Genomic DNA, 26694 nt, shown 5'->3' with positions numbered 1-26694 from the left:
GGCTTTCATGGAATTCCAGGGTTGTCTACTTATACTATGCACCTAGTCAACAGCCTTTACTAAAAGATTGTTATAAGTACATGTAATATTAGCAAACACACAAATGTGATCAAGTCAACCAGCCCATGGTCAAACACATCTAGTTAACACCCAACTGTAGGAGCTGCAATAACTTGCTTAGTTGCCATAAAGACACGTAATATATTGGTAATTAAAGTTCATTTTCATGTGAATTCTTGTAAACACCCAACATGGTTAGAGTATTATTAGAAATGAATCTTTGGTGCAGCATACGGTGCAGGCAACAAGTACTATGACCAACTAGACTATACCAAGTATCGTAGGAGCCGGAACTCCAACAAGTTTGTAGTAGAATAATTTTCTTATAAATTTTCGATTAGGGACAATATTGAATTTTATCCAGGATTCTATATTTGTAATAGAATAAATCTAACATATTTCCTTATTGTTGAGTCCCTTTTTGCATGTGATTCAGAGTTCTATATTTATAGTAGGAAAACTCTAGCATGTTTTCATATTATCAAGTTATATTTCAAGCATGATATTATATTGGGTATAATGTCCGAATTAGGGTTAGGGGATCATGTCCTATATATATGCATCAAATACATTGTATAGATTAGCCTTTTGCCATATTATTATTTTTTTGAGAGAATTTCCTTCACCAAATGAAGCGTTCTTCAATCCAGATCACTTCTATTTGTGTGTTAATCTTCAAAGTGTAACCTCATCAATCAAATTGCCCCTTCTTCCTTTACTACTGCATCAAACTTAGAACTATCACTTGGTAGAGTACAACATCAATCTAGATTTATAAACATATCAAAATATCATTTCTATTTGTTAAGTCATTCCAACATTTTTAAGACATCCAAAAGTAGTGCAAACAAACTATGGATCGACTCACAAGATCAAGCAGGATATGATCAAAAGAAATAATTTTCTATCGACTTCACATAAAAAATGTATCTTATGTATTTAAATCAGCAAGCAAATCTAAACGGCTAGCACTTTTTCAGAGAAACAAGAGAGCAGAAAAAGTTTATGAAGGAGAAAGTGAGCAAATATGTTATTTGAAGAGGAAGAGAGCTTCTAATCAAGTCATCAATCACCATGGGATAAAGCATTGTGGGCAATAAACCATTTTGTCGCTTCCATCCCGGAAACATAATGGTCATAGTGAAGTTTATATCATAACCAGCCAAATGCAGTTATAAAATATTGTGAAGTATATGAGGCTGATCACAAATTTCCTATTAACAAAGTGCATCGTGTAGGATTTGACTACATATCAAGTTTGGACTAGGGCTGACAACAGACTAATACAGATCAGATATCGGTATATACATATCCATATCCATTATTAGTTGATGAATACAGTATTAATTAGATGCTAAAATTCATATCCACATCTGATTCAAATGGATCTGAAAAAAAAATTGGATATTGACAGTTCAAACATAAATGCAGATATAAAGAGCATGCTTAAACTTTGCAAACCACCATGTCAAAAAAGATACCACTGCATGAAAGAAAAATAAAGTCTAATTTTTTTTAGTAATATCTTTATTCATTTTCTATTAAAGTTCATAAGAACTATAAGAGATTAAATAGAATTCAGAGTGAACCAGATATTGGGATACGGATCAGATAATTATCTATCCATATTTGTATCCTTCTTGGACGGATATAGATAAAAACAGATAGATTCGCAAACAGAAATGGATCCAAATGGATATTATCCTGTCCATTTTCACCCCCGGCTAGGATTGCAAATTTATTGCTAAAGAATAACCTCCTAATCTAACTGTAGTTCCAACATTGGCTACAATCGCAGCCAGCCAAAAAATATGACAATCACATTAAAAGAATTCCCTGACAATATTATTGCTTTCTAACCTAATATCAAAGCTATGAGTTGCCACCTGATAGAATGGAACTTACTTCTGGTATACCCCAATTGTGTATTCAACTTCATTATGCTTCTTATGATAAGCAGGAATCAACCTAAAAGATTACTTATACTAGGTCAAAGAAAAATGTGATATTAAGAATTACTCATCAAATTAAATCAGAGAAATTTATCTAGAAAAATGTTGCCAAAAATGCTAAATAATCATAGATATTGCAAAAATTTACCTGGTATTTAGCTTCTACAAATCTTTTGGCTAGTTCATATAGGGAGCCGAGAAGTTCATCTCTTCTTATACAGTACTCTTCTACCAAACCTTTGTGTTCTCCCCCACATTCAATTTTAGCAGTGATTATACCAGTATATGCCTCAAGTAAAACATCTGTGAGTTCTTCTAATTCAGACCATAATTTTGATTTCATTGACAGATCGACTGCAACAGCATCCTTTAAAAGCTGCATTACAAAAGATGCTATGCTCCAAAGGCCTGACCGTACAACAGGTTGGCAATTCCAAGGTGTCGATCCCTCAGGAGAAGGATACCAGTTCTTGTGCTCATATCTATAGCGCAAAGCAGTATGAATTAATGTTGTGCAGGCATTTGAGATTTCACAAGCTCGTTGCATCTGAATAAAAAACAGCTTCTCTCCACCAATTACATATTGAAGTTGATGAGATAAACAAGAAAACATCTCCTCTATGTCAGAAACTCTACTATAGAATACTTCAGCATTATCTCGATCCATAAGAAGAACAGTATTTCTGCGAGCTTTCACACCAACTAATTGAATGAGGTTCCATAAAGAACCAGCAGTTTGAATCTGCGAGTGAGATGGAGAGTCAACCACATTTGACCGATTCTGACTATGTGAATTTTGTAACTCCCTAAGCTGGATCATGCCAGAAAGCTTTTCACCATGTTCCATGATAGTTAGCAAAGAATGTCCTGACAGTAAAAAACAGCAGCTTAAGATTGAAGAACAAAATATATCCCACTGAAATGAAAACAAAAAATATACAAGCTAAGATAGGTAACTAGTTCAGCTATTCCTACCATACGCAGGAAAACTAACATAATTAACTGCATGAGTACTGAATTTAAATAATTTACATAAAATGGTTTGCAACAGCCACAATTTGTATTCACACCACTCTTGCAAATACCAAGAACCATATAACTCTTCCAATATCAAACCACTAAATCCTAGTTCATTGCAGCTGAGACAAGCAAAATGGATCCAATAGAAAAATCAATTTTCACACAGAACTAACTTGAACTTGCAAAAGTCAGCTGCTACCCATGAATAGCTTCAATTTGATTTATTTTCTTAAAGCAAAATATGTCACAGAAAGAACTATAAGAGATGAATCACCAGAAGCATTCTGATTCTTTCGAAGGGTTGGATATATGGTCAAACGCTTTCAGCATTGACTTGACTATAGTCCAAGTGTTAAATATATACAGGGCAAAGGGCATGCAGTCTGGAATGGTCAATTAAAGCTTCTATTAAGGCGTATATACAGGACCATGGGTAAATATAACCTGATTGTGCTGAGTCTGCTGGTATCAAGCACTAAACCTAGGTAACAAGCTATCAGCTAATGATAAGAAAATAAGATGCCAGTATCATTGGTTCTGCCACTTTGGTGAACAACGCAAAGAAAGAATCATAGTATAATCTAAATAAAATATTTGACAACTAAAACCAAATTCCCAGAGAATTTAATCTTTAACAAATAAAGCCATTAAAATTCAAAGGCATTCTTTATACCATATCCTTTTGGTTAGCATTTATTGTTCATTGAAAGAACCTTTTATGAATCAAAAATATGAATTAAAAAACATCCCATGAAAAAAAAAAACAGATAAAGTTTACAAGAAGGTTAGGATATAATGAAAACCACAACTGTAATAATCATGAGCTCCACATCAGACTCTACAGAAGGTACATTCAGTGGTGGAAACAGGATTTTTTTTTCTCCGGTGAGGATGATAGTGGTATTTTGATGATTAATACAATGATTAATAATGAGATAAAATTTGCAATAGGAAAGGGATAGTGAATTCTAAATTCCAATTCGGCAAAGTTTCAAGTGAAACGTACTCTTAAGTGGACAATAGTAATTTTCATTGTTTAGAGTATGTAGCACCACCATGACATATATTCAAAATTGTTTAAAGTTTATTTCATTGATTATATGGATAAATCTAACCTTAAGTTGCAGCAAAGTATGGATTGAGTCGACCCCAAGCTTGATTGAGTCGACCCCGGCACATCAAGGAAACATCTGGCACACTTCTGAAAAAATGGCACGGATGAACAGTACTTGGGTCGACCCAAGTGAAAGTTGAGTCGACCCCATCTTCAAGCCTTAAGAAAACAAGTCTCTGGAATCCCTGAGAGGGTCGACCCAAATGGAACTTGAGTCGACCCAACCTTGAGTCGACCCCAACAGAACATGAGTCGACCCAAAGGCTATGTCATTCAAAAATCAGTTCTCTGGAATCTCTGAGAGGGTCGACCCAAGTGAAATTTGAGTCGACCCAACCCAACCTTGAGTCGACCCAAAAAGTGTTGAGTCGACCCAAGTGAAGGAAGGCTGAAACATAAGGTTCTGTGGTTCCTGAGAGGGTCGACCCCAATATTGCATGAGTCGACCCAAGTGAAAGTTGGGTCGACCCCAGTAAAAGTTGAGTCGACCCAAGCACGGGCAGAAGCATAACGGCTAGTTCTGCAGAAGTACTTTTTGACTTCCAAACAGTAAGTAACGGCTAGTTTTTGAAATCTGACCAATGAGGAATGTCCAATGGGTGAGGAAAACTATTTAAAAGGACACTATTCATCAGAGAAGAACATCCTTTTGCAAAAAGATCAAAGCTTACACAAGAAAGACAAGTGCCCTAATCTTCTTCATCCAAGTGCTTCATTCAAGAGTTGAAAGGAAGTGGTTGAGCAGATTCCAAGAGATATCAAGAGCTCCATCCACCCTCGAAGAGTGAAGCATTCTTGACAAAGAAGAGAGAAGTCTCATCAAGCGATAACTATTCTCTAAACTCTTCTTTGTAGCTTATAATTATTATATTTGCTCATCTAAAAGCTTCAACTTTCTTCTTTCTTTTGTTAATCACCTTGTAAAGGTTTGTTGGTGAGCCCGGAAAACTAACGGTGTAGGTTTATTGGTGAACCCGTAAAACCAATTGTGAAGGTTCGTTGGTGAGCCCGTAAAACCAACAAAGGTTATTGGTGATCCCGGAAAACCAAAGTGTAAAGGTTTTTGGATTGTGAGCCCGAAAAACAATCCAACTGTAATCCGAGGGATTATAGTGAATTCCCAAGGGGTCGCTTGGGGAGTGGACGTAGGTGCTTAGGAGAGCACCGAACCACTATACTTCTTGTGTGTTTGTATTGTGCATTGTTCTAATTTCACTTACTCATTAATTAACTAAAGTAAGATAGCAAAAATTTAGAAAAACCAATTCACCCCCCCTCTTGGCTTGTCACCTTGGGCAACACCCGGGGATTTTGTGTGTGTGTTTGTTGGGGGGTGGGTGGGGGGTCAAAAAAGTTCTCAGCAAAAATTGCAAGAGAAGCAGCAAGCTTATTATACATTATCACAATGAGGAATGTTGTAAGAAAATGATATGTTAATTTTAGCCATCCATGATTTCTTAGACAACCATGATTGATTGGAAGGAAAAAAACAAAAGAAAATTGTTGAGTGCAAGACTGTATCATTTAGGGTGAGAGATATAGAGAGAGAGAGATTAGATTGCGGGATGAACATGAACTAGAGTTCAGATGAGCTTAAAGGTACGGCCATGAGAGAAAGAGGGTGTTAGGGGATGAAATGGTTGGGCATGTGAAGGGGCATGAACAGCAGGAGTTGTAAGGATTATACTTTGATGCAGGAGCAAGGCACCCAATCCTTAGGGCGTATGCATGAAGTTTGAGTTTGATTTTTGGTTCGTTTGTTTTGTCAACTGAGTCCTTAATTGAGCTGTAGTTTACTGAATTGAGTCTTTTAATTGAGTCCATGTAATTAATTACTAAGTGGCATCAAGGGGTCCACGTCATGTAGTATGGTTTTTTGACTTGGTCAAATCCTACTTTCGTTAGAAGTCCTTTAACCCTTAGTATTTGAGTTTAGTCATGAGTCTTAATCTGAGTTTTGTCATTCGATTAGTTTCCTATTATGTTCCAATGCCTCATCTATTTAAAGAGTGGACTTGAAGAATAAAGGCATAATATTTTAGCTGGCAAATTGCTTGTGATCTAGAGGCAAGAGGCTTCTCTTCTTCCCATTTGGTGAAACTCCAAAAGCTCTTCTTCTTTCTTGGTGAGACGCCAGGAAAACCTCTTGGATTTTGGGTATAGGTGAGACTCTTATATTCAGCCCATAGTTATCTCCATTATCTTCAACTCGCAACACTTTTATTATTATTGTTTCAATCCGTCATTCATCATAAATCTCCTTAGGTTTCAGACCTCAAACGTAGGCCTTGAATCCTTCTTTACCACGTCCAATTAACACAAACCTAAGCCATCACACAAGAAAATTAGAGTGAGAGATTTTTGCTGCACAACCTAGGCCGCACCACATCCCAATCCCTTTCCCTACGGTGTGAATTGGTATCAGAGCAATCGATCCACATAAGCACAAGAAGAAGCCGTCCCTACTATTATGATCCCTACTATGATGATCCCTACTATGACGATCAATACTATCCCTACAACATCGAACGACAACAAGATGATCTGATAGATGAAGTTCAAAATCAAATGGCTGCCCTAGCATGCAAAATAAATGTTGTGGAGGCAGAATTATGACGTCGTAGCCGTGTCAAACCACAAGTTGGGCGACGACCTTCAGAACGCAGCAACAAGGCACTCCTCGAGGTATTTCTCCATGCATAAGATCTAAAATTTCTGTAAATAAGGGTACATATCCGAAGCAAGAAACAATAAAATTCAGCGAAAAAACAATGAGTCCCATACCGCAAAGAAGGGCAAACCCACTGAGGAGAAGAATTTCAGAAGATCTTGGTGCTAGTCTTAAAAATTTAGAAGCGTCGTCTGATGATATCCCTGCTACTGAGATCCCTTCCCCTTAAGTCTCCTAAGCCCACTAAGGTTGAGGACAAGGAGAAAGACAACATGGAAGAACAAATTTCAGAGGTGATCCTATCTGAATTTGACCCTATTTTAGTTAATTTTTCTGATGTAACCCCAAAAGAATTTTTCAAGGAAGACAGTTCAAAAAATTCAGCGGAGATCAAACATGAAGATGGAACCGTGTTCGCATTAGATAGTTCAAAAATTTCAGAAGAGATGCCATCAGATTTTGAGATGAATAATCTAATTTTTAGTTAAAGCCGAGAGGAGCACAGCAGCACCTTCAACAAGATCTTCAGGTTTTTCGATCAGAGTAATTTTATGTAAGTCTGAAAAGGTATTCTGATGAGAGCACAAAAGGGTGATTTACACACCGTTTAAATTAGTATTATTGCTAATAGATAACAATAAAATTTCTGATTTAATATTATATTTTTGTTTAGCACAGGTTATCATAAATTAGAGCTTAAATGCGCATTTGGTACAGATGGCGCAGACCCAATCCTACCATGACCTGGTCAAGCACATTTGCCCCCAAACGACTTCCCATCCAGCCCACGCATATCAGCCCGTCTCCCGCATCCCCTTCTTCCTGATTCACCTCCCGGAGAGCTGCCAAATCCAAGAAGGAATCTGTCATATCTGATGGATCCCCACCAACCATCCAAAGATCTCGAAGCACCATCCAAGGATCACAGAACCGAGCCCGACTTGAAGACATAGAGTAGGGGAGCTAACAGTGGAGTCCCACCAACTGTCCACATCCTTCCGTCGCAGCCTCCACGTCTCTCACCCGTGGATCACGCGTGAGCCCAAGCATCCAAGTCCAGCCGGTCCGTGCATTCCTCCCATCGATCACGGGAGACCCCAGCTCCATTCCGTGATCAACGTCCCAGCCGTGAAGCATCCCGTGATCCAGCCATCTTCTTCAGCCTTCCATTTCCTCATCCAAGCATCGCGTCCATCTTCTTCTTCCGCCCAGCCACGTCCAGCTTCCGAATCCCACGCTCGTCCGACTGCAAGCGTGATCCCAGCATGGCCCGAAGAAGCAAGTCCACACTCCTCCGCCTCTGCATCCGCCTCTTCCGCATCAAAGGGAGGAGCAATGGGTCCAACGGTCCAGCATCCACATCCTCCCAGATTTCCTCCTCGCATCCCCCTCCCATCCGGATCCGTGTTCTCCTCCGCTTCCGAGTTCCAGCATCCGCGAGCAATCATCCCACGCATCACTAGCAGTCCAGCTCTCTTCCGGATTTGAAATCCCAAGCGTCCGCCTCACAGATCGCGTCCGCCCTCTCCTTCCTCCCATGATCCAGCCTCCTCCGCGTCCGAGCTCCACAGATCACGCTGCAGTCAAGCCTCCGAGTCCGCCTCTTCCTTGATCAAGCATCCAATCACGCGTCCGATTCTTTCCGATTCAAAATCCCAAGCATCCTCCCCCTCCTTCCAGGGGGTTGATCTATAAAGGGAGTGCTCGGCTGGTCCAAGAAAGAAGGGGGGGTAGAAGCTCTCGGTTGGGTACAAGAAACAGGGGAGAAAAGGGTGGAGTGCTCGGCTGGTGAAGAGAGGAGGTGGAGCTCTGTTCAAAAGAAAAAGAAAGGAGGAAAAGAACAGAGTATGCTCTGTTCTTGAAAAAGAAAAAAAAGAAAAAAAAATGTGTGTTCCACTGGGAGGGAGAAGCTTCTTATTTTCTTTTATTTTATTTTTATTTGGAGAAGAGAAGAAGCATTAGGCTTCCAATCTCCATTTTTATTTTTGTAATCAGTTTTCTTTTTATGAAATCCATCAATGCTCTTTCATGCAATCCTTGTTCTAGGTTCAGTTTAATTTCTGTTTTTTTATGCAATCTTTTAATTTTTCTTTCATGCAATATATGAAATTTTCTCTTATGCATTCTATGTTCCAGGCTTCAATCTTCTTAAGCACTGTTTTCATCCATGCCAAAGTTTTCCTTTGAATAGTTAAATATTTCATTAAATTTATAAATGCTCTTCGATTCCAAATATCTGTCTTTTCGTTATTTTCAAATAGAAAATATTATCTGGTAGACTAGAGAATCATTCAACATCCCCAAAGTAATATTTTTTTCTTATTATTCAAAAATCAGCTTTGAATCCGAGTGAATGTTTTGATTTTTATGCAACTCCAATCGCCTCCATGTGGATCGACCTCTTACGACCACTATTCTTCGAGTAGAAAAGGTAAGAGTATAATTAATTTAAAATTTTGTTTGTCGGTTCTAACAACGATCTGTTTAGTGCATTTTCAGGTAAACAGAAATTCGACAACAAAATTTTGGTGTCGTTGCCGAGGAGGCAAATCGAGAAGCAAGAACAATCACGAAGATCAAATCGAATTTTGGATGCCCGGAGTGAACGCACTCCAATAGTAATTTTTTTATTTTTATTTTTCTTGTTTTGATTATTTAAAGTTAATAATTTCATAGTTATTAAATTCTGAAATTCGAAATTCGAAATTTAAAATTTTGAAAAAAAAAATTAAAATTCAAAAAAAATATTTAAAAATTAAAAAAAATATTCCAAAATTCTAAAATTTAAAAATTTAAATTCAAAATTTGAATTTTGAAATTCGAAATTTGAAATTTAAAAAAAAGAACAAAAAAAAATTACTTGCTCATTTAATCAGTACAACCTAATGACATTCCATAAACTTTAAAAAAATCATTGAATATTTGCTGCGTTTAGTATTAAGCATTTGCATAAAATAATTTAAGGGCAAAACCCATTAAAAAGATAAGGTCGGAAAGTCATTATCTGTCCTTAGCCCAAAAATCACCACCTTGCATACATATCCTAAGCGAAATTAAATTAAAATCAATTAGACGTTGGCCTTAAGATTTTCGAGCTCAATTAGGCTCTTGGAAAGAAGCAGCTGAACGCCACTCCAATAAGAATTTAGTAATTGGTAATGTCTAGGAAAGTTTTACAACAGTGAGAACTGTTACGAGTATTGTGTTACTGGTGTATCCCTTCTGGCATGACCACACACCCCGGGACTTTTCTGATCACTGGTTACTGGATCGCTTAACTGGTAAGCTCAAGCTTAATCTGGAAGGGAGATTAGGAGCTGTCTAATCTAGAAGAGAATTTAAGAAACTTTTTTACCTAATAAATCTCTATGCAACTAGATTAAAAGCTACTAAACCTTCTTTAATCTCAAGATTAAAGAGCCAATCCGTTGTGTGGTGTTGATTGTGGTCATCTTGGTCTAGCCCTTCTTCTTCTCTTTTAGGATTTCGTTTAGGAGTCGAGTCTAATTAGTTGTGGATAACGTATGCATGATAGAAGGTCATTAAGGGGTAAGTTAACACCATTTAACCCAGAGGTTGGAAAAAATTATCGTCACATCCAACGAATTAGGCCCTGTTTGGGAGAGCTGTTGGCAGTAGAGCTGTTGGAAGTAGAGCTGTCTGAAGTAGAGCTGTTATAAAAAGCTGTTTGCTGTTTGGTAACTACATTCGTAAAGTGCTGTGATACTTTGTTTTGTGTTTGGTAAACAAACTGAGAAAGTACTTTTGTATGACAAAATTACCATAAAGGACATTGCATAGTATTATACAACAGAACATAATAAAACATAACATAAATTAATACATAAATATACGATATAGTATAATATTATTGTAATATAAAATAATATTATGTTAATATAGCATAATAGTAATATAATTATTAGAGTAAATTAATATTTGGTAATATAACATAATATTAAATTATTTAACATAACATATTAATGTATTATGATATAATGTAATATATATTATATTTATAGTATAATACAATAATAAAAGTATAAAATATTATAATTATTAGTATAAATTAATTTCTCATAATATAACATAATATTAAATTATTTAAAATAACATATTAATGTATTATAATGTAATGTAATATAATATAATATTTATAGTATAATACAATAATAAAGGTATAAAATATTATAATTATTAGTATAAATTAATTTTTCATAATATAACATAATATTAAATTATTTAACATAACATATTAATGTATTATGATATAATATAATATGATATTATATTTATAGTATAATACAAAAATAAAGGTATAAAATATTATAATTATTAGTATAAATTAATTTTTCATAATATAACATAATATTAATTATTTAACATAACATATTAATGTATTATGATATAATATAATATGATATTATATTTATAGTATAATACAAAAATAAAGGTATAAAATATTAAAAAAACAATAGATTGATTTTGGAAGGCACGGAGAAGGAATAAAATTTTTTTCTTCTAAAATGTGGTTCAAGAGATGCATACAAAAATTGAAAAGAAAAAAATCTTTTCTTACAGAAGGGAGTCTGACGACTAGGGTTCTTGGCTCCAGCAGATTTTTAGGTTTATAAAGGGACAAGCTATATAATTATTATATTTTAATATGGGCATTTTTGTCAAAAATACAGCTTTCCGAAAAAGCTGAAACAGCTTCCTCCCAAAAGCTCCAAATTGGAGCTTCCTCCCAAAAGCTGTTTTCAGCTTCCCGCAAAAGCTGAAACAGCTTTTTGAAAAATTTACCAAACACAGTTTTTCATCTAAAAGTACTTTTGGAGGGCCAGAAAATGCTTTCTGACCCTCCAAAAGCTCCCCCAAACAGGACCTTATTGATCAACCACCAATCTCTACAATGGGTGATCATATTAGAATCCTGAATGAATTATTCGCTCCTGCCTCCGCTAGTCCACCAACATGTATAGTGTTGCCAATAAATAACGCAACCCAATTTGAAATTCGGGCTGCGACAATAAATATGCTACCCAAATTTCATGGGTTTAAAAGTGAACAACCCTACATTCATCTAAATAAATTCATGACAATTTGTCAAACTTTCAAAAATCAAAATTTAGATGAAGAAAGTGTAAAATTGAGATTGTTCCCAATGACCTTAGAGGATCGAGCCGCGGCATGGCTATATTCTCTGGCCCCAAATTCCATCACAACATGGGAACAACTATCTAGGAAGTTCATGGCAAAATTTTACCCCATGATTAAAACAGAAAAAATTAAGGATGCCATAAGAACTTTCAGAGAAAAATCTGAAGAGGAATTTTTCCAAACTTGGGAACGATTCTATGACTTATTAATCAAATGCCCACACTATGGGCTTGATAAGGCTGATCTGGTCCACTTCTTTTATAAAAGACTACTTCCGGCACATAGAAACATAATCGAGTCCATGCACAAGGGTAAGTTCATGAACCAAACCCCGGATCAAGCCTATGAATTTCTTGTTGACTTAGCCGAGAACGCCCAAAATTGGAGTAGCTATGGTGAGGAAGTAAATAGAGATGAGTTCGGATCTAGAAAACTAGGTAATTATGAAATAAAAGCAGACCCAGATCTCAAAAATGTCATGTCCAATCTAGTGACTGGAGTGAACAACTTAAGTAAAAAGTTTGATGCTTTCACTGTTTCCACTAGTTCGAGTTCATACAAAGAGTCAAATCCCATCATGAAAGTGGAACACGAGCCACATAGTTTGTGTATCTTGTGTAACAGTCCTGAGCATCTAGTGGAGTGCTGCCTAATCTGCCCACCATAAAGGTCGAGCAAGCAAATGCTCTAAATTCATATAGTGCCTTTAAGAAGCCCACTCCCAACTCGTTCAGCCCAGTTTACCACCCTGATAATAGGTTCCACCCAAATTTCTCATATAAGCAAAATGAACCTATTCAGCATCAAGGTGGTCTACCAGGTTTTCAGAACAACTTCCCCAGGATAGGTCCATCACAAATGAACCAACCTTTGGTTCCATCTGTACCTTCTTATAATGCCCCTATCCCACAGCAACCTTCACTATTAGAAACCATGATGGCTAATATGATGAAACAACAATAAGATTTTATCAAGCAACAACAGACCAATACAGCCCAAGCCCAGACTAACCAATTCGATACGCAAGCAATTGCAAAACTTGAGGTTAGTCTAAGCCAAATAGCAAACTCTCTAGGAGATAGAAAGAAAGGTGAACTACCTAGTCAACCAGTGCCTAACCCTAGTAGACAACAAAATCAAAGTCAAAGAGGTCAGTATCAAATCGATTCTAATGAAAATCCGACCTATGAAGTCCAGGCAATTACCACTTTAAGGTCTGGCAAGCAAGTGGATAATAAAGTCCAACTTCCTGAACACGTAAAAGAAAATAAGAATGAATCCAATAAGAACCCTATTCAAGAGGGGTCAAGAACAGAACAAAAGAAAGAACCCATAGAAACATACAAACCTAAGGTTCCCTTTTCCAGTAGACTTCAGGACTCAAAGAAACAATCTAACTTTGATGAAATAATGAAAGTCTTTAAAACTGTTCAAATAAATATACCTTTTCTCGATGCCATACGACAAATTCCCTCCTATACAAAATTCTTGAAAGACCTCACCACGGTCAAAAGAAAAACCAGCATTCCTAGGCAAACTGTTATGGCTGCACAAGCCTCATCTCTCATTCAACAACAAATTGCCCCGAAATTCAAAGACCCTGGTTGCCCCACCATTGAAATAAAAAAAGGAGAAACGATCATCCAGAGAGCCCTATTAGATTTAGGAGCCAGTGTGAACCTACTTCCCTACTATGTGTACCAAAAGTTAGGTTTGGGGGAATTAAAGCCCACAAATATTACCCTTTCCTTAACAGATAGAACGGTGAAGTACCCCAAGGGGATTGTAGAGGATGTAATAGTGAAGGTAAACGAGTTTTACTATCCTGTGGACTTCGTTATCCTTGACACCGAACCTGTAATACATCCAGACAGTCACACCTATAATTTTAGATAGACCTTTCTTAGCCACAGCAAATGCTGTGATAAATTATCGAAATGACATGCTGAAGTTATCTTTTGGCAACATGAAAGTCGAGCTTAATGTTTTCAACATAAGTAAACAACCACCAGACGATGAAGAAATCAATGAAGTTGACATGATTGAAAGTCTGGTTCAGGAGACTTTCTTACAAACTTATAGTAAGGACCCTTTAGAGACTTACCTTGCCCATTCCGAGGAAGGGGTCGAGCATGCGCTCCCTAATTCTGTTCCCCTTATGAGCATAGATCGTCATCGGCCGACTGTTCTTCCTCGGACTCTTCCAAAACCATTCTTAGATAATGGTTGAAAAAAATGAATCTACATTTTGTCTGGCTGAAGACATAAAACTTAGCGCTCTTGGAAGGCAACCCAACATGTAAATATTATTAAAAAATAAAAAAAAAATTCAATAAATTACTAACATGCAGGTTTGGGGGTTTTTGCCCCAATTGTCAATTTACCTACCCATATCAGGTAACTTCTCCTCTGTCCTATTACTGCTTTAAATTTTCTTTAACATTGAGGACAATGTTAGATTTAGGTATGGAGGTGAGAATATTTTTGATTTTTCTGCCTAAAAAGATTTAAAAAAAAGGGGGATTTCAAATTTTTAACTCAAAATCTAATCTTTTTGGCTGTACAAACTAGGAATTGTTTTGACAATAGCTTTGAGTTAAGGAATATGATAGCAGTTCTAGCTTGAGTTTTCGTTCCACCTATCTTCTGCTAACATGATAGAAGACGATTTAGTACCTACACGTAAGCACATGAATAGTGGGGTATGTAAACTTGCAACTAATATGAATACTTTTAATCTTCTGGATAATTTAAAGTTAGATGTGTGATGAACACCCTAAAAAAAAAGATTTATTTTAAGCCTTCTCACTGAGTAACCGGGCCTCTTGCCTGGCAAGCAGCGAGTGTTCGCGTAAAAAGGTGAAAATGACTTAGATTAAACTCTGAGTAACTAATTCGGCCTTAGAGTCTAGTTGACTTGAGTTATTAAGCCTGTTAGGGTGTCTTTATACCTAGTGCCCTGAGCCATCTAGATCGGAAGTCATTGGCCTAACAATTGCTAAACAGGTCAGCTAGAAAGCTTAATAAGGCTAGATATTGCACAAGTCATTCTTCTTAGCATTCAGTCTGATTAAAAGTTAAATCTTGGGTGTTCATTACCATTTAACTCTAGAAAGTCTTGAAAATTAGAGTGATCACGTTGGAAGTAAGTGAAAGCCACTCATTTATATGATACTATCTTGCACCTCACTCCATTCTTGACTTGTTAGCAGATAGATGGGGTGTAATGGAACTTGAGTTAGAGTCTGCTTAAATATGACAGCAATAAGTCTTTATTATTCTTGCAATTCTAGGTTCATACAATAATACTTGTTCAAATTTTGAGTTAAACATTGAAAATCCCTAACTGATGAAGTTTGTGGGTAACTTCACTGCAAACCCTCACGAGACCACTCGTCCACTAGGGTAACCTAGGGGTTTAAAGGCTTGTTGCACATGTTAAGTGCAATCGTGATTTCCTACGAAAATGGGTACATATCTTAGTTTTGTGCATTTAGCTACAATAAAAAAAAGATCATAAGTTAGACTACATCTTTTTGTGCCCTCATTTTATCGTTTGCTTGTTAATTGCTAGAGACTAGCAATAAGCTAGTTGGAGGGTGTGATGAGAGCACAAAAGGGCGATCTACACACCGTTTAAATTAGTATTATTGCTAATAGATAACAATAAAATTTCTGATTTAATATTATATTTTTGTTTGGCACAGGTTATCATAAATTAGAGCTTAAATGCGCATTTGGTACAGATGGCGCATGCCCAATCCTACCATGACCTGGTCAAGCACATTTGCCCCCGAACGACTTTCCATCCAGCCCACGCATATCAGCCCATCTCCCGCATCCCCTTCTTCCTGATTCACCTCCCGGAGAGCTGCCAAATCCAAGAAGGAATCGGTCATATCTGATGGATTCCCACCAACCATCCAAAGATCTTGAAGCACCATCCAAGGATCACAGAACCGAGCCCGATTTGAAGACAGAGTAGGGAGCTAACAGTGGAGTCCCACCAACTGTCCACATCCTTCCGTTGCAGCCTCCACGTCTCTCACCCGTGGGATCACGTGTGAGCCCAAGCATCCAAGTCCAGCCGGTCCGTGTGTTCCTCCCATCGATCACGGGAGACCCCAGCTCCATTCCGTGATCAACATCCCAGCCGTGAAGCATCCCGTGATCCAGCCATCTTCTTCAGCCTTCCATTTCCGCATCCAAGCATCGCGTCCATCTTCTTCCGCCCAGCCACGTCCAGCTTCCGAATCCCACGCTCGTCCGACTGCAAGCGTGATCCCAGCATGGCCCGAAGAAGCAAGTCCACACTCCTCCGCCTCTGCATCCGCCTCTTCCGCATCAAAGGGAGGAGCAATGGGTCCAACGGTCCAGCATCCACATCCTCCCAGATTTCCTCCTGCGTCCCCCTCCCATCCGGATCCGTGTTCTCCTCCTCTTCCGAGTTCCAGCATCCGCGAGCAATCATCCCACGCATCACCGGCAGTCCAGCTCTCTTTCGAATTTGAAATCCCAAGCGTCCGCCTCACAGATCGCGTCCGCCCTCTCCTTCCTCCCATGATCCAGCCTCCTCCGTGTCCGAGCTCCACGGATCATGCTGCAGTCAAGCCTCCGAGTCCGCCTCTTCGTTGATCAAGCATCCAATCACGCGTCCGATTCCTTCCGATTCAAAATCCCAAGCATCCTCCCCCTCCTTCTAGGGGGTTGATCTATAAAGGGAGTGCTCGGCTGGTCCAAGAGAGGAGGGGGGGTAGAAGCTCTCGGTTGGGGCCAAGAAACAGGGGAGAAAAGGGTGGAGTGCTCGGCTGGGGAAGAGAGGAGGTGGAGCTCTGTTCAAAAGAAAAAGAGAGGAGGAAAAGAACAGAGTATGCTCTGTTCTTGAAAAAGAAAAAAAAGAAAAAAAATGTGTGTTCCACCGGGAGGGAGAAGCTTCTTATTTTCTTTTATTTTATTTTTATTTGCAGAAGAGAAGAAGCATTAGGCTTCCAATCTCCATTTTTATTTTTGTAATCAGTTTTCTTTTTATGAAATCCATCAATGCTCTTTCATGCAATTCTTATTCTAGGTTCAGTTTAATTTCTGTTTTTTTATGCAATCTTTTAATTTTTCTTTCATGCAATATATGAAATTTTCTCTCATGCAATCTATGTTCCAGGCTTCAATCTTCTTAAGCACTGTTTTCATCCATGCTAAAGTTTTTCTTTGAATAGTTAAATATTTCATTAAATTTATAAATGCTCTTCGATTCCAAGTATCTGTCTTTTCGTTATTTTCAAATAGAAAACATTCTCTGGTAGACTAGAGAATCATTCAACATCCCCGAAGTAATATTTTTTTCTTATTATTCAAAAATCGGCTTTGAATCCGAGTGAACGTTTTGATTTTTATGCAACTCCAATCGCCTTCCTGTGGATCGACCTCTTACGACCACTATTCTTCGAGTAGAAAAGGTAAGAGTATAATTAATTTAAAACTTTGTTTATCGGTTCTAACAACGATCTGTTTAGTGCATTTTCAGGTAAACAGGAATTCGACAATATATTCCTTTGTTGATTTTTAAAATCCCTTCCTAGAATTCATAAATTCAGATCAAGGCAATCAACGGATTACGGCACGCCAAGAAGGATATCAGAAATTCTTGGTGAAGTAGAAGAACCGACCCCTTTCAGATTGTTCGTGGCTGAAGACAGAGGAGATCCCGCGCCAGAATTCAGATTTGCACAAGCTCTTCGGCCCCAACTCGATGGAGTCAAGTTCTTCTCAGCCGGAAAGAATTGATGCAGGAGCACGAGCCCGAGTCATAATGGACGTACGTCGAGTTTGGATCCTTGCTTGGAAGTGTCCGAAAACACATTAGGTTCATGATTTCCAGCATTTAATTACATTGGATTGAGCCTTTTTAATTTGGTCTATTAGGTCACATTGAGAACTTTTATATTGGGTTTACTTGAGTTCTTGTTTTGGGTTTGTAATTGCTGAATTGTATTTGCTGGATTGAGTCCATATAATTGAGTTGTAATTGAGTCAACCCAAGTCACTTTGTGTGGACCCAATTGAGGACGTGATGAGGTGTCCATCCGCATAGAAGTCCTATTCTCATTAGGATTTCATGGCATGAAGAGTCTTAGCCGTGGAGATGTTTATGGGATTGACTAGTCAAAGTCCTACTTTGATTAGGAGTCTTGCTTGGTCCCTTGACTTGGTCAAGTCCTACTTTGGTTAGGAGTCCTATAGCCCTTAGTATTTGAGTTTAGTCATGAGTCTTAACCTGAGTTTTATCATGAGATTAATTTCCTTTCATGCTCCAACACCTCATCTATTTAATGAGGTGAACATGATGAATAAATCAATGTAGAATTTTTTGGCTTGCAAATTGTTTATGATCTAGAGGCGAGAGGCTTCTCTTCTTCCCCTTTGGTGAGACTCCAAAGGCTCTTCTTCTTTCTTGGTGAGACGCCAGAAAACCCCTTGAGTTTTGGGTATAGGTGAAACTCTTAAATTCAGCCCATAGATATCTTCATTACTTTCAACTCATAGCACTTCCATTACCATTGCTTCAATCTATCTACCATCACAATTTTTCTTAGGTTTCAGACCTCAATCGTAGGCCTTAAACCCTTCATTACCACGTCCAATTAACGCCAACCCAAGTCATCACATAAGAGAATTAGAGTGAGAGATTTCTGCTGCATATTCTAGGCCGCACCACATCCCTATTCCCTTCCCCTAGGCCGTCATACTTGTTTCTCCTGCCCCCACCAGCCCACACTCAATCCGCCCAAGGGTACATTATCTTATACAAGCCTTTAGGCCCTAGCTTGAAGCATCATTGAAACCTCTTTACAATCTAATTATTAGAAGTACTTTCCAAATAAATAGTCCAATTCCTAAGTAAAGGAATGACAAGCAGAAAACAGATACATAAAGCAAATGCACCTCGAAAAATGAAGAAACGAGTAACTGTATAAATACCTGCATTCCAGCCTAAATATTTGCAGAAAAACAGATATGTGAGAACTCGATCAAAGATACTTATGAGAACAATGTCAAATTGTGTCCAACAGATGGTATGATGAGGGCAAGATATTTTAAGACAGGTAGCCAGAAATGCAAGCATAATCAAAAATAAGGGATGTTAAATCCTTACTCTGCCTGGAAGAAAGTTCCTCATGGCACTTGGACAAAGCAAGAAACTGAAGGTATTTCTGATGCTTCTGCTGCTTATCCAAAAGTAAAGAAGACACAACAGCTGAAGCCACAAATTCAGCTCCTCTGGTTGTTGTCCAGTGCTTAGCTAAAGTGTCAACAATAGATTTGCTCATGCGGGTGAAAACATTGATTTCACCTTCCTTTTCAAATGCTCCTTTTTTCCTTAGCTTCTCTAGCGCACCTTCAACTTTACCAGACAAAATAAACTCATGAAACAAACAACCTAGCAATGCTTCTGCTTCTTCATCTTGGGCAGTTCGTTGTGCAATGCTCATAAAGACTGCCCTTTGTCTATCTCCAGCAATCCATGCCTCAGAAGTAGCCTTCCTAGGATCAACATTGACACCAAAAGCCTGGCTTCCTTTTTCTTCTTCCACAACGCCTTCATTTGAGCTCCCCTTACGTGACAAACTTCGCTCAGGTGGTTCAACCCCACCAAGTAAGACTGCCTTTTCAGGTATTGCCCAAACTCCTGCTTTTTCAGTAAGAACAACCCAAGCTCCTTCCTGATTGTCTTCTGAAGAAGGGAAAACAGAAGCATCTAAAACTTTTCCTGCATCCCATGGTAAATCAAACTGATAAAGTCGAGTGGAACCCCTCCAATAGTTGGTTACAGTAGCAGTTCCATCCCCAGACAGTATAATTGCTGAGCCAGATGGCTTGCCACCAACTCGTAGCCGCATAGAAAACAAGAATTCTTCATCTTCCACTCTTGCCTTTGGAATTATTACCTGAAGAGGAGCTTTTTTCTCTAGAACCCTTTCATTCGTTGATCCACTATTTTCCAAAGAGAAATTTTGACCAAACTTATATTGCATTGTTAGAAGAGAATACTGCATGTAGCTTGAACTGCTTACCCGATCTTTACACAAGGTAGCTACAAGAACAGTAAATTCTTTCCCACGGCGATCCACCTGCACATCCAAAAGCCAGATGTGCTTCTGGCCAGCTAGATCTTTCTTGATACCTAAATCACCATCATCAGCTACGATTTCATGAATCCAAAGTTTTGTGATATTAATATCAGGTGCAAGCATAATATTCCAACACTGAATCTCACAATCTGTCAACAAAAAAAACTGCCGACCAGATTCCTTGGGGCAAGCATGCAAAGAACGCCAGATTAATGACCTTGCATGCCTTTTATTCATCTGAGAATGACCAGAACTAATTCCTACTGCATCATGAGAAATTCTTCTCTGACATATTCTGGCCGATGTCAAACGAAACAACCACAAGTCACCATTTGATTGACACGCTATTGCAATACATTCATGATAATTACCAGGAATTGCAGTCACGATAATTGAATTAACTCTATCATGTTCAGACAAGTTATCACTTCCAACCCAATTGCTTCCATGGTTCCGGTTGGCAGCTTTCCTTCCATCACTAGTCAAATCACTTTCTCCAGATTCTGGCATTGGTAAGCTAGCAATTGGAATGTTTTCACTGTCTGAGAAGACATCCGGCCAATATACAATAGCTTTAGTCATTTGGTTACAAACGACTATGCCAGCAGAGCTGCATTGCCCTAACATTGTTTCACTGCTTGATGATGCAATATCCCATCCGACAACACAGACCATCCAGTGATTACCATGCATGAACTTCATGTCATCTTTGTCCCCAAATGCAGAAGATGGGATTTCAAGTGCAACACAATTTTTTGAAACTGCAGCTGATAAGTAGCTCCAAATAAAAATCTGCCTTCCACATATTATCCAAGCAAGGGATGTTCCCTCATCCATACCACCAGCAAGCACCGTGTTATCTGCAAGGAAATAAGAAAATCATTTTCTCAAGAGGTAGTTGGAAAGAACAGCATACTAAAAGCACGATTCAAAACCAAAAGCCCTACTAGCAACACTCTTTTGCAGAAGATTTGCTTGAGCACTGCGAACAACTTGGGGAAACTCTCCAACATATACAGGTTGGGTTTGATTTGCATCAACCCCCTTCTCAGTTTTCTTCTCAGTTGGAATCCTGAATAGAAAGAGATAAATGAGAAATGATTATCAAACTCTCTACTTTAGAAAGACTGACTTAAAAACATTTTTGCAGGAGATTGTAGTCCATCAGTCTAATCAATAAATTGAAAATTAACTCAAGAACAAAGAGTTGAATGGAAGAGAAAATAATAATTTCTTACAATATTTGCAGTAATTGAATCGTTCAAGAACCAAATCCCTTAAAAACTCTGAATTAAATGAAACAAGAACAAGGTATAGGAATATCTTCAAACAATAAAGTTTTAGCCAGGAATAAGGTAGAGGAATATCTTCAAATAATAAAATTTTAGCTAGTAAGCATAAACATAGATCCTCACTATATTATGCCATGTACAAGGAGCAAAAGTGCCTATCATAATGTATCTATAATACATCGAATGTCAGCTGGCTAACGGAAGGGTAGAGGAATGGTATCTCTAAGCAGGCATAGCTATGTCCCTCAACTTATATAGATGTGTAATAAACATGTCGTACAAGTGGTACAAGCTTGTACTCCACTTTTCACATTTTAAACATGTGCTCAACCATCCTAAACAACCTTTGTTTCTAAAATAGATGGTTCCAAAACTACTCCAAAGTGATTTTCTTTTCTTTTTTATGATGATTTAAAGACCTGATTTACTAAGTAACATGACAATTTTGAAAAAAGGTTGTCATGTTACATTAGACCAAAAGTTAAAAATCATCTCAGCATAAACAAGCTCCCATGGTTTGACTAACATACATGCAAAATACCCCCACAAACTGGAAATCAAGGAAGAGGCTTGGTCTGTAGTCTTTCTTGAGATCAAGACCATCACAAGGCTTCAGTCGTATGAGCCTAAGGATCAGCATAGCTTAACCTACTCGCTTGATAAGAACAAATTTTATACAATAAACCCCATCTGCAATTTAAGTTAATCTGTTCTCCCGAATAAGAGCTGCCAAGGGTGGGGTTCAAATGCCAAGAAATAAATAAATTAATCACAATGCCCCATCATTCATAAAGCAAATGCATCACCACGGTGAGCCCAAATAAAATTGATTGTCATCTACCTACTTTTAGAATCCCTTCAACCGAATGGCCAATAATGAGCACCTCCCGCTACCATATTGTAATCATCTGATCAAGTGAATTTCCTTAAGAAAAAACATATTTCTGAAAGCAAGAAAACTATGGTCTAATTAATCTATGAGGCACAATATCCAAGACCAACTTAAATGATCATGACAAAGAAATGAATGTTCAACTATTAAGACTACAATAACGTAGGTATGCTGCAAGCAACCTCAAAATTAGTCAACCATGTAGCATGCATAAGCTAATTGCACCCCAAGCAGACAAGTAAAAACCACATTCTTAAAACATGCCCAGATCACAGAAAGTTATCCACCTTGTTTATATAGCCTAGGATAAAGGTCTAAATGGGCCAATAGGTTGTCCAAGAGTTGCATGGTACTAAGTAAACCTCACCTGTACTTATGGACAAAAGAATGTTTTTTTCTTTCAAGTTACTAATAACCAATGGGAATTTGTATGGGTAACAATATTTAATCATTTGCTCTTTGATCAACCTCTTGGTCTTTATGGAGTTAGGTTTATGCTCCAAGCTAAAACTACACCCTACATTTTGGAAATGTGCATGTAATGGCATTTAACCAGAATTTTGACTTCAAAACAAGGAGTTGAAAGGTTGAATATTGTGTTCAAGTTACATGGTGGAGAGTTTGGAATGGAATGAACAAGTGACTCTTCCAACTCAAATATCATGTTGGGGTTCGTAGGAACATTATCAATTTTGCTAATCTTTAGTCTAAATGGATCGCTTGGTCTAATTTCTTGGAATTGTTTCTCGTACATTTGTTCCTCACATTTTGCTAGGCCTTGCTATTCCATATTAGCAAAATAATTTCCTTTTGATTACAATGTATACTATCTATCTTCTTAGTTCTGAATGGTGTAATCTTGATCATAGAGCAACAAAATGATAAACGCATGCAAGTAATAATAAAAAACTTACAATAATTAAAATCTCAACTGTTCCTAACAATGATATCTTAATGTATTAAGTTTTCTGAAAAGATTCCATTGCTGTTAAAATTACTTAAGTAGATTAAGTTATAAGCTTAAGTGTGTCATTATGCTAGCAACCATTTTACCTGATCATATGACTGCTGGCCAATAGTTTAACATGTGTATAGATTTTTATCACAAAAAGGTGCGGAACACTAGGTGGAGGCACTCAAGATTATTAAAGAACACAAGTTGGTTTTAGAAGCTACTTCAAAATGATTTGATTCAGATTTTTAGGAAGCCTGAATTAAAGAAGCATGTAGTCTGCGGGTATTTGAGGTGCTTCAGTCCGAGTGGGTAAAATGATACCCATATTTGCAGATTTTAGCACAGAATGATGGGAAACATTAGGTGGGAGCATGCAATGATTATTAAAGGATGGTACTTGCATTTTAAACATTATGGTTTTCATATGGATTTTTAGGCATGCCTAATCTAAAGAAGCATGTAATTTGGCGGATAACTGAGGTGCTTGAGTTATAGGGGATGCAGAGAGGTGCATAAAACCCAAGAGTTGAAAGTAGTTCAGTAGAGTAAGCATGATACTAAAGAATGCATTAAATTAGCATTACAAGATATATTAAATAAGACAGTCAAACATGATGGCACAAACCATATGGCCATGAAATATCTATTTGTCGATGAGTATGAGGAGGATCCACAACTCATGTTGCAAAGGAAGCAATTTCAAGGTGGCATCTCAGGGGTTCACTGTAAAGAGCGGGACAAGGATAAAAAGGAGAGACATGGAGTTGATTATCGAGAATCTGAGCTTTGTGGTGGGTAAGAGACAACATGACAATAAGATAAAAAGACTAGCTTAACATTAAAGAATGAAAGCATTAAGCAATCTAGGCAAGTGTAAGTAGGGCAAATAAAATCAAAGACACATTAGCATTAATGGCATCCTTAAAGTTTCAATAAATATGAAAAATAAATGCGAACTGCTTGTTAATTTTTAAAAAGAAAGTTAGGACGGAAACTTAATTAATTGCCTTCCTCTAGTGTACATTTATCACTAGAACATCTAATGAGGTGTAAAGGGAGGACCAACATATTATGCTCCATATGAAATTATAGGCACATTAGAGCAAAGTTGGAGAGATCAATACATAAATTCCCAAAGCATTGTGCATCTATGGTGTCCCATTAAAATGAGATAATGTGAACACCAAAAAATCATTTCCTTTGAAAGGTTAGGGAAGTTTGTGCATGTGCACCACCACATGGGATTGCAAGTAAAGCAAAAAGACAAAAAAGGATGGATAATAGTTATAAAATCCCATTCATTTATAGAATATTCATACATCAGTGACCAAATGTTGGTTAGATTTTCATCACTTGAGAACAGCAAGTCCATAAATCTATCACAAAGTTGGTAGGTTTCATAGTAAAGTTTGCATCTTAAAGACATAAGGGCTATCGTGGAAGTAAGATTGTTGCAAATCATCTTATCAGTCATGGAAGTACGTTGGTGAATTTATTTCACCAAAACATTTTCCTTTAACAAAAACCTTTGCATTCCCTCTAAAACGTTGTCTTCCACAATTAGTTCCCAAGTGATGACCTATTCATCTCTTTCATCACTTACATAACAAAAATTCCACCTGTGCTATTCATATAGCCTTTCCCATCCAACCATCTGAGCTCGATTTCTTCTCCCAATACCGCTAACCTCCTCTTCACAACAGAAAAAAAGGAAAAAAAAAGAATACCCCACTAAACAAAGTAGCAAGTCAAGCACCTCGACCATCAACGAGCTCGTTGTTCTCTCATTGGGAATGAATAAATTTTCTGTATGTTACTGAGATATTTCCAATTCCTTCTCCTATAATGAGCATACACTTCTTCAGAATTCAGGAAGTGTATGATTTGGTGTCTCCGTATCAATCTAAAAGAATACCATTCTTCTGCCAGTACCCGGATTTTTCTATCTATGCAACAGGTTTCCGACCACAGAAGCAGAATACAAGAAAGATTATTTCCCCAACAGCCAAACATTGGAAAATAGATTATTTTCCAAATAGCCAAAGAGCCATCAGTAAACATCATATTTTCACCTCCACCGCTATGATTCAAGCTCACACTTCCAAAAACTTCAGAATAAAACATTCAAAAAGACATAGATATCCAACAAGATAGATTTCAAATACCCTAATGGGACTAATCAGTGGCAGAGCTACCAACTGATTAAAGAAATAAAATGCCACAATATTTCAAACATCCAAACTGATCTCACAACCCTAGACTCCCCTTTACCTGGCGAGAACGGACAGGCGAGAAGACCACGGAGCCGGTGTGCCGGTGATCGGCCGGTTGGGGATGGAAGCGCCGAAGACCGACCGGCTGCTCTCTGGAAGAGGCGTCGCGGGGGAATCGAGGACAGCGTGCCCAAGATTCCGGTCCTTCTGAGAGGCGAGGTGGGGTTTCCTCGCCGCCGGAGAGAACATCGCCGATCGGACGCGAGGGTTTCTTGCCCGTGCAGTGAAGGGGAATGGAATCTTCAGAGCTTCTTTCTAGTCTAGGGTTCAAGAAGGAGAGATAGAAAGAGGGAGGTTCCGCCGAGGTTTGGGCCTTGGGGGGGGGGGGGGGGGGGGGGGTGGGTGTAGGAGGGGATATTTGAATTGCTGGGATGTCGCCGAAGAGAATTGAATCTTCGTCGAGGAAAAAACGACCATAACAAATCCTGGCCGTGGAATTGATAAGCTTGCAGCTCCAGTCAGATAGGTTGCGTCTAGGGCTATTAATGGCCCGAGCTGCTCGGGCTCGGCTCAGTAAAAATCCGGCTCAAACTTGGCTCGTTAGTCAAACAACTCCGAGGCCGAGCTCAACATGAGGCCCGTTTACATCCGAGCCCGATCCCGAGCAGCTCACGAGCCCAAACAAGCTATAGTCTCCCAGCGGCCCAGCCCAAACGAGTGCTAGTCTGAATTTCAAGTCTCCCAGGCTCCAAGCCGGCTCAGCCCCCTCCTGATTGACATTTGACCATTTGCCCCATCGCCCCAGTTGCCCTAGTCTCCGACTCTCCCACTCCCAGCCCTCCCCCGAATCCCGATCCCCTTCCCCGACTTGCTGTGGCGCAGCTCTGCCGGTCTCCTTCTCCTTCTCTATTCTCCAACCAGCCGTGAAGCACTTCGGCGATTCGAAAGCTTGAAGGCTGAAGCCCCTCTGCCTCCTCCTTTCACCGCCGCCCGATGCCCCGGCCTCGCCGCGCTCCACCTCCCTTCGCCCGCACGCCGCGCTGCCGGCTGTGAATCCCGACTTTACAGACAGCACCACCGAAACCCCCCCTCCAAACCTCCCACACCCTTCAAACCCCCTTTCACCCCTGCCTCCCTCCAAACCCCTCTGGCCCTCCCTCTCCTCCGAATCCCTCACCCCTTCCCCTCCAAACCCCCACACCACACTACAAGACCCATCTGCACCTCGATGACTGGGCC

General features: G+C 38.6%; 1 protein-coding gene across 3 annotated transcripts in view; it reads right to left on the bottom strand.

Annotated features, from left to right (window-relative positions):
• LOC103721930 (Nucleoporin, Nup133/Nup155-like protein) overlaps positions 1-25926 on the bottom strand; it is a 40770-nt gene extending 14844 nt beyond the window's left edge. For 2 of the 3 annotated variants that reach the window (XM_039119999.3, XM_088704214.2), the window contains exons 1-4: positions 25514-25926; positions 21051-21175; positions 19128-20963; positions 2161-2879 (exon numbers count right to left, since the gene is read on the bottom strand). In XM_039119999.3, the coding sequence (XP_038975927.3) occupies positions 2161-2879; positions 19128-20963; positions 21051-21175; positions 25514-25704 (2871 nt within the window). In that variant the 5' untranslated portion in view covers positions 25705-25926. The remainder of the gene's footprint in view (positions 1-2160; positions 2880-19127; positions 20964-21050; positions 21176-25513) is intronic. The other variant, XM_088704215.2, reaches the window with a different exon arrangement.
• Positions 25927-26694: the final 768 nt, after the last annotated feature.

Source organism: Phoenix dactylifera, chromosome 9, assembly GCF_051530095.1.
Source record: "Phoenix dactylifera cultivar Ajwa chromosome 9, Ajwa_hap1_PhDact_Kaust_v1.1, whole genome shotgun sequence".
In the NCBI taxonomy this organism is placed as follows: Eukaryota; Viridiplantae; Streptophyta; class Magnoliopsida; order Arecales; family Arecaceae; genus Phoenix; species Phoenix dactylifera.
Note: the sequence above shows the minus strand (reverse complement) of the source record. Positions and strands in the feature narration are given on the sequence as shown.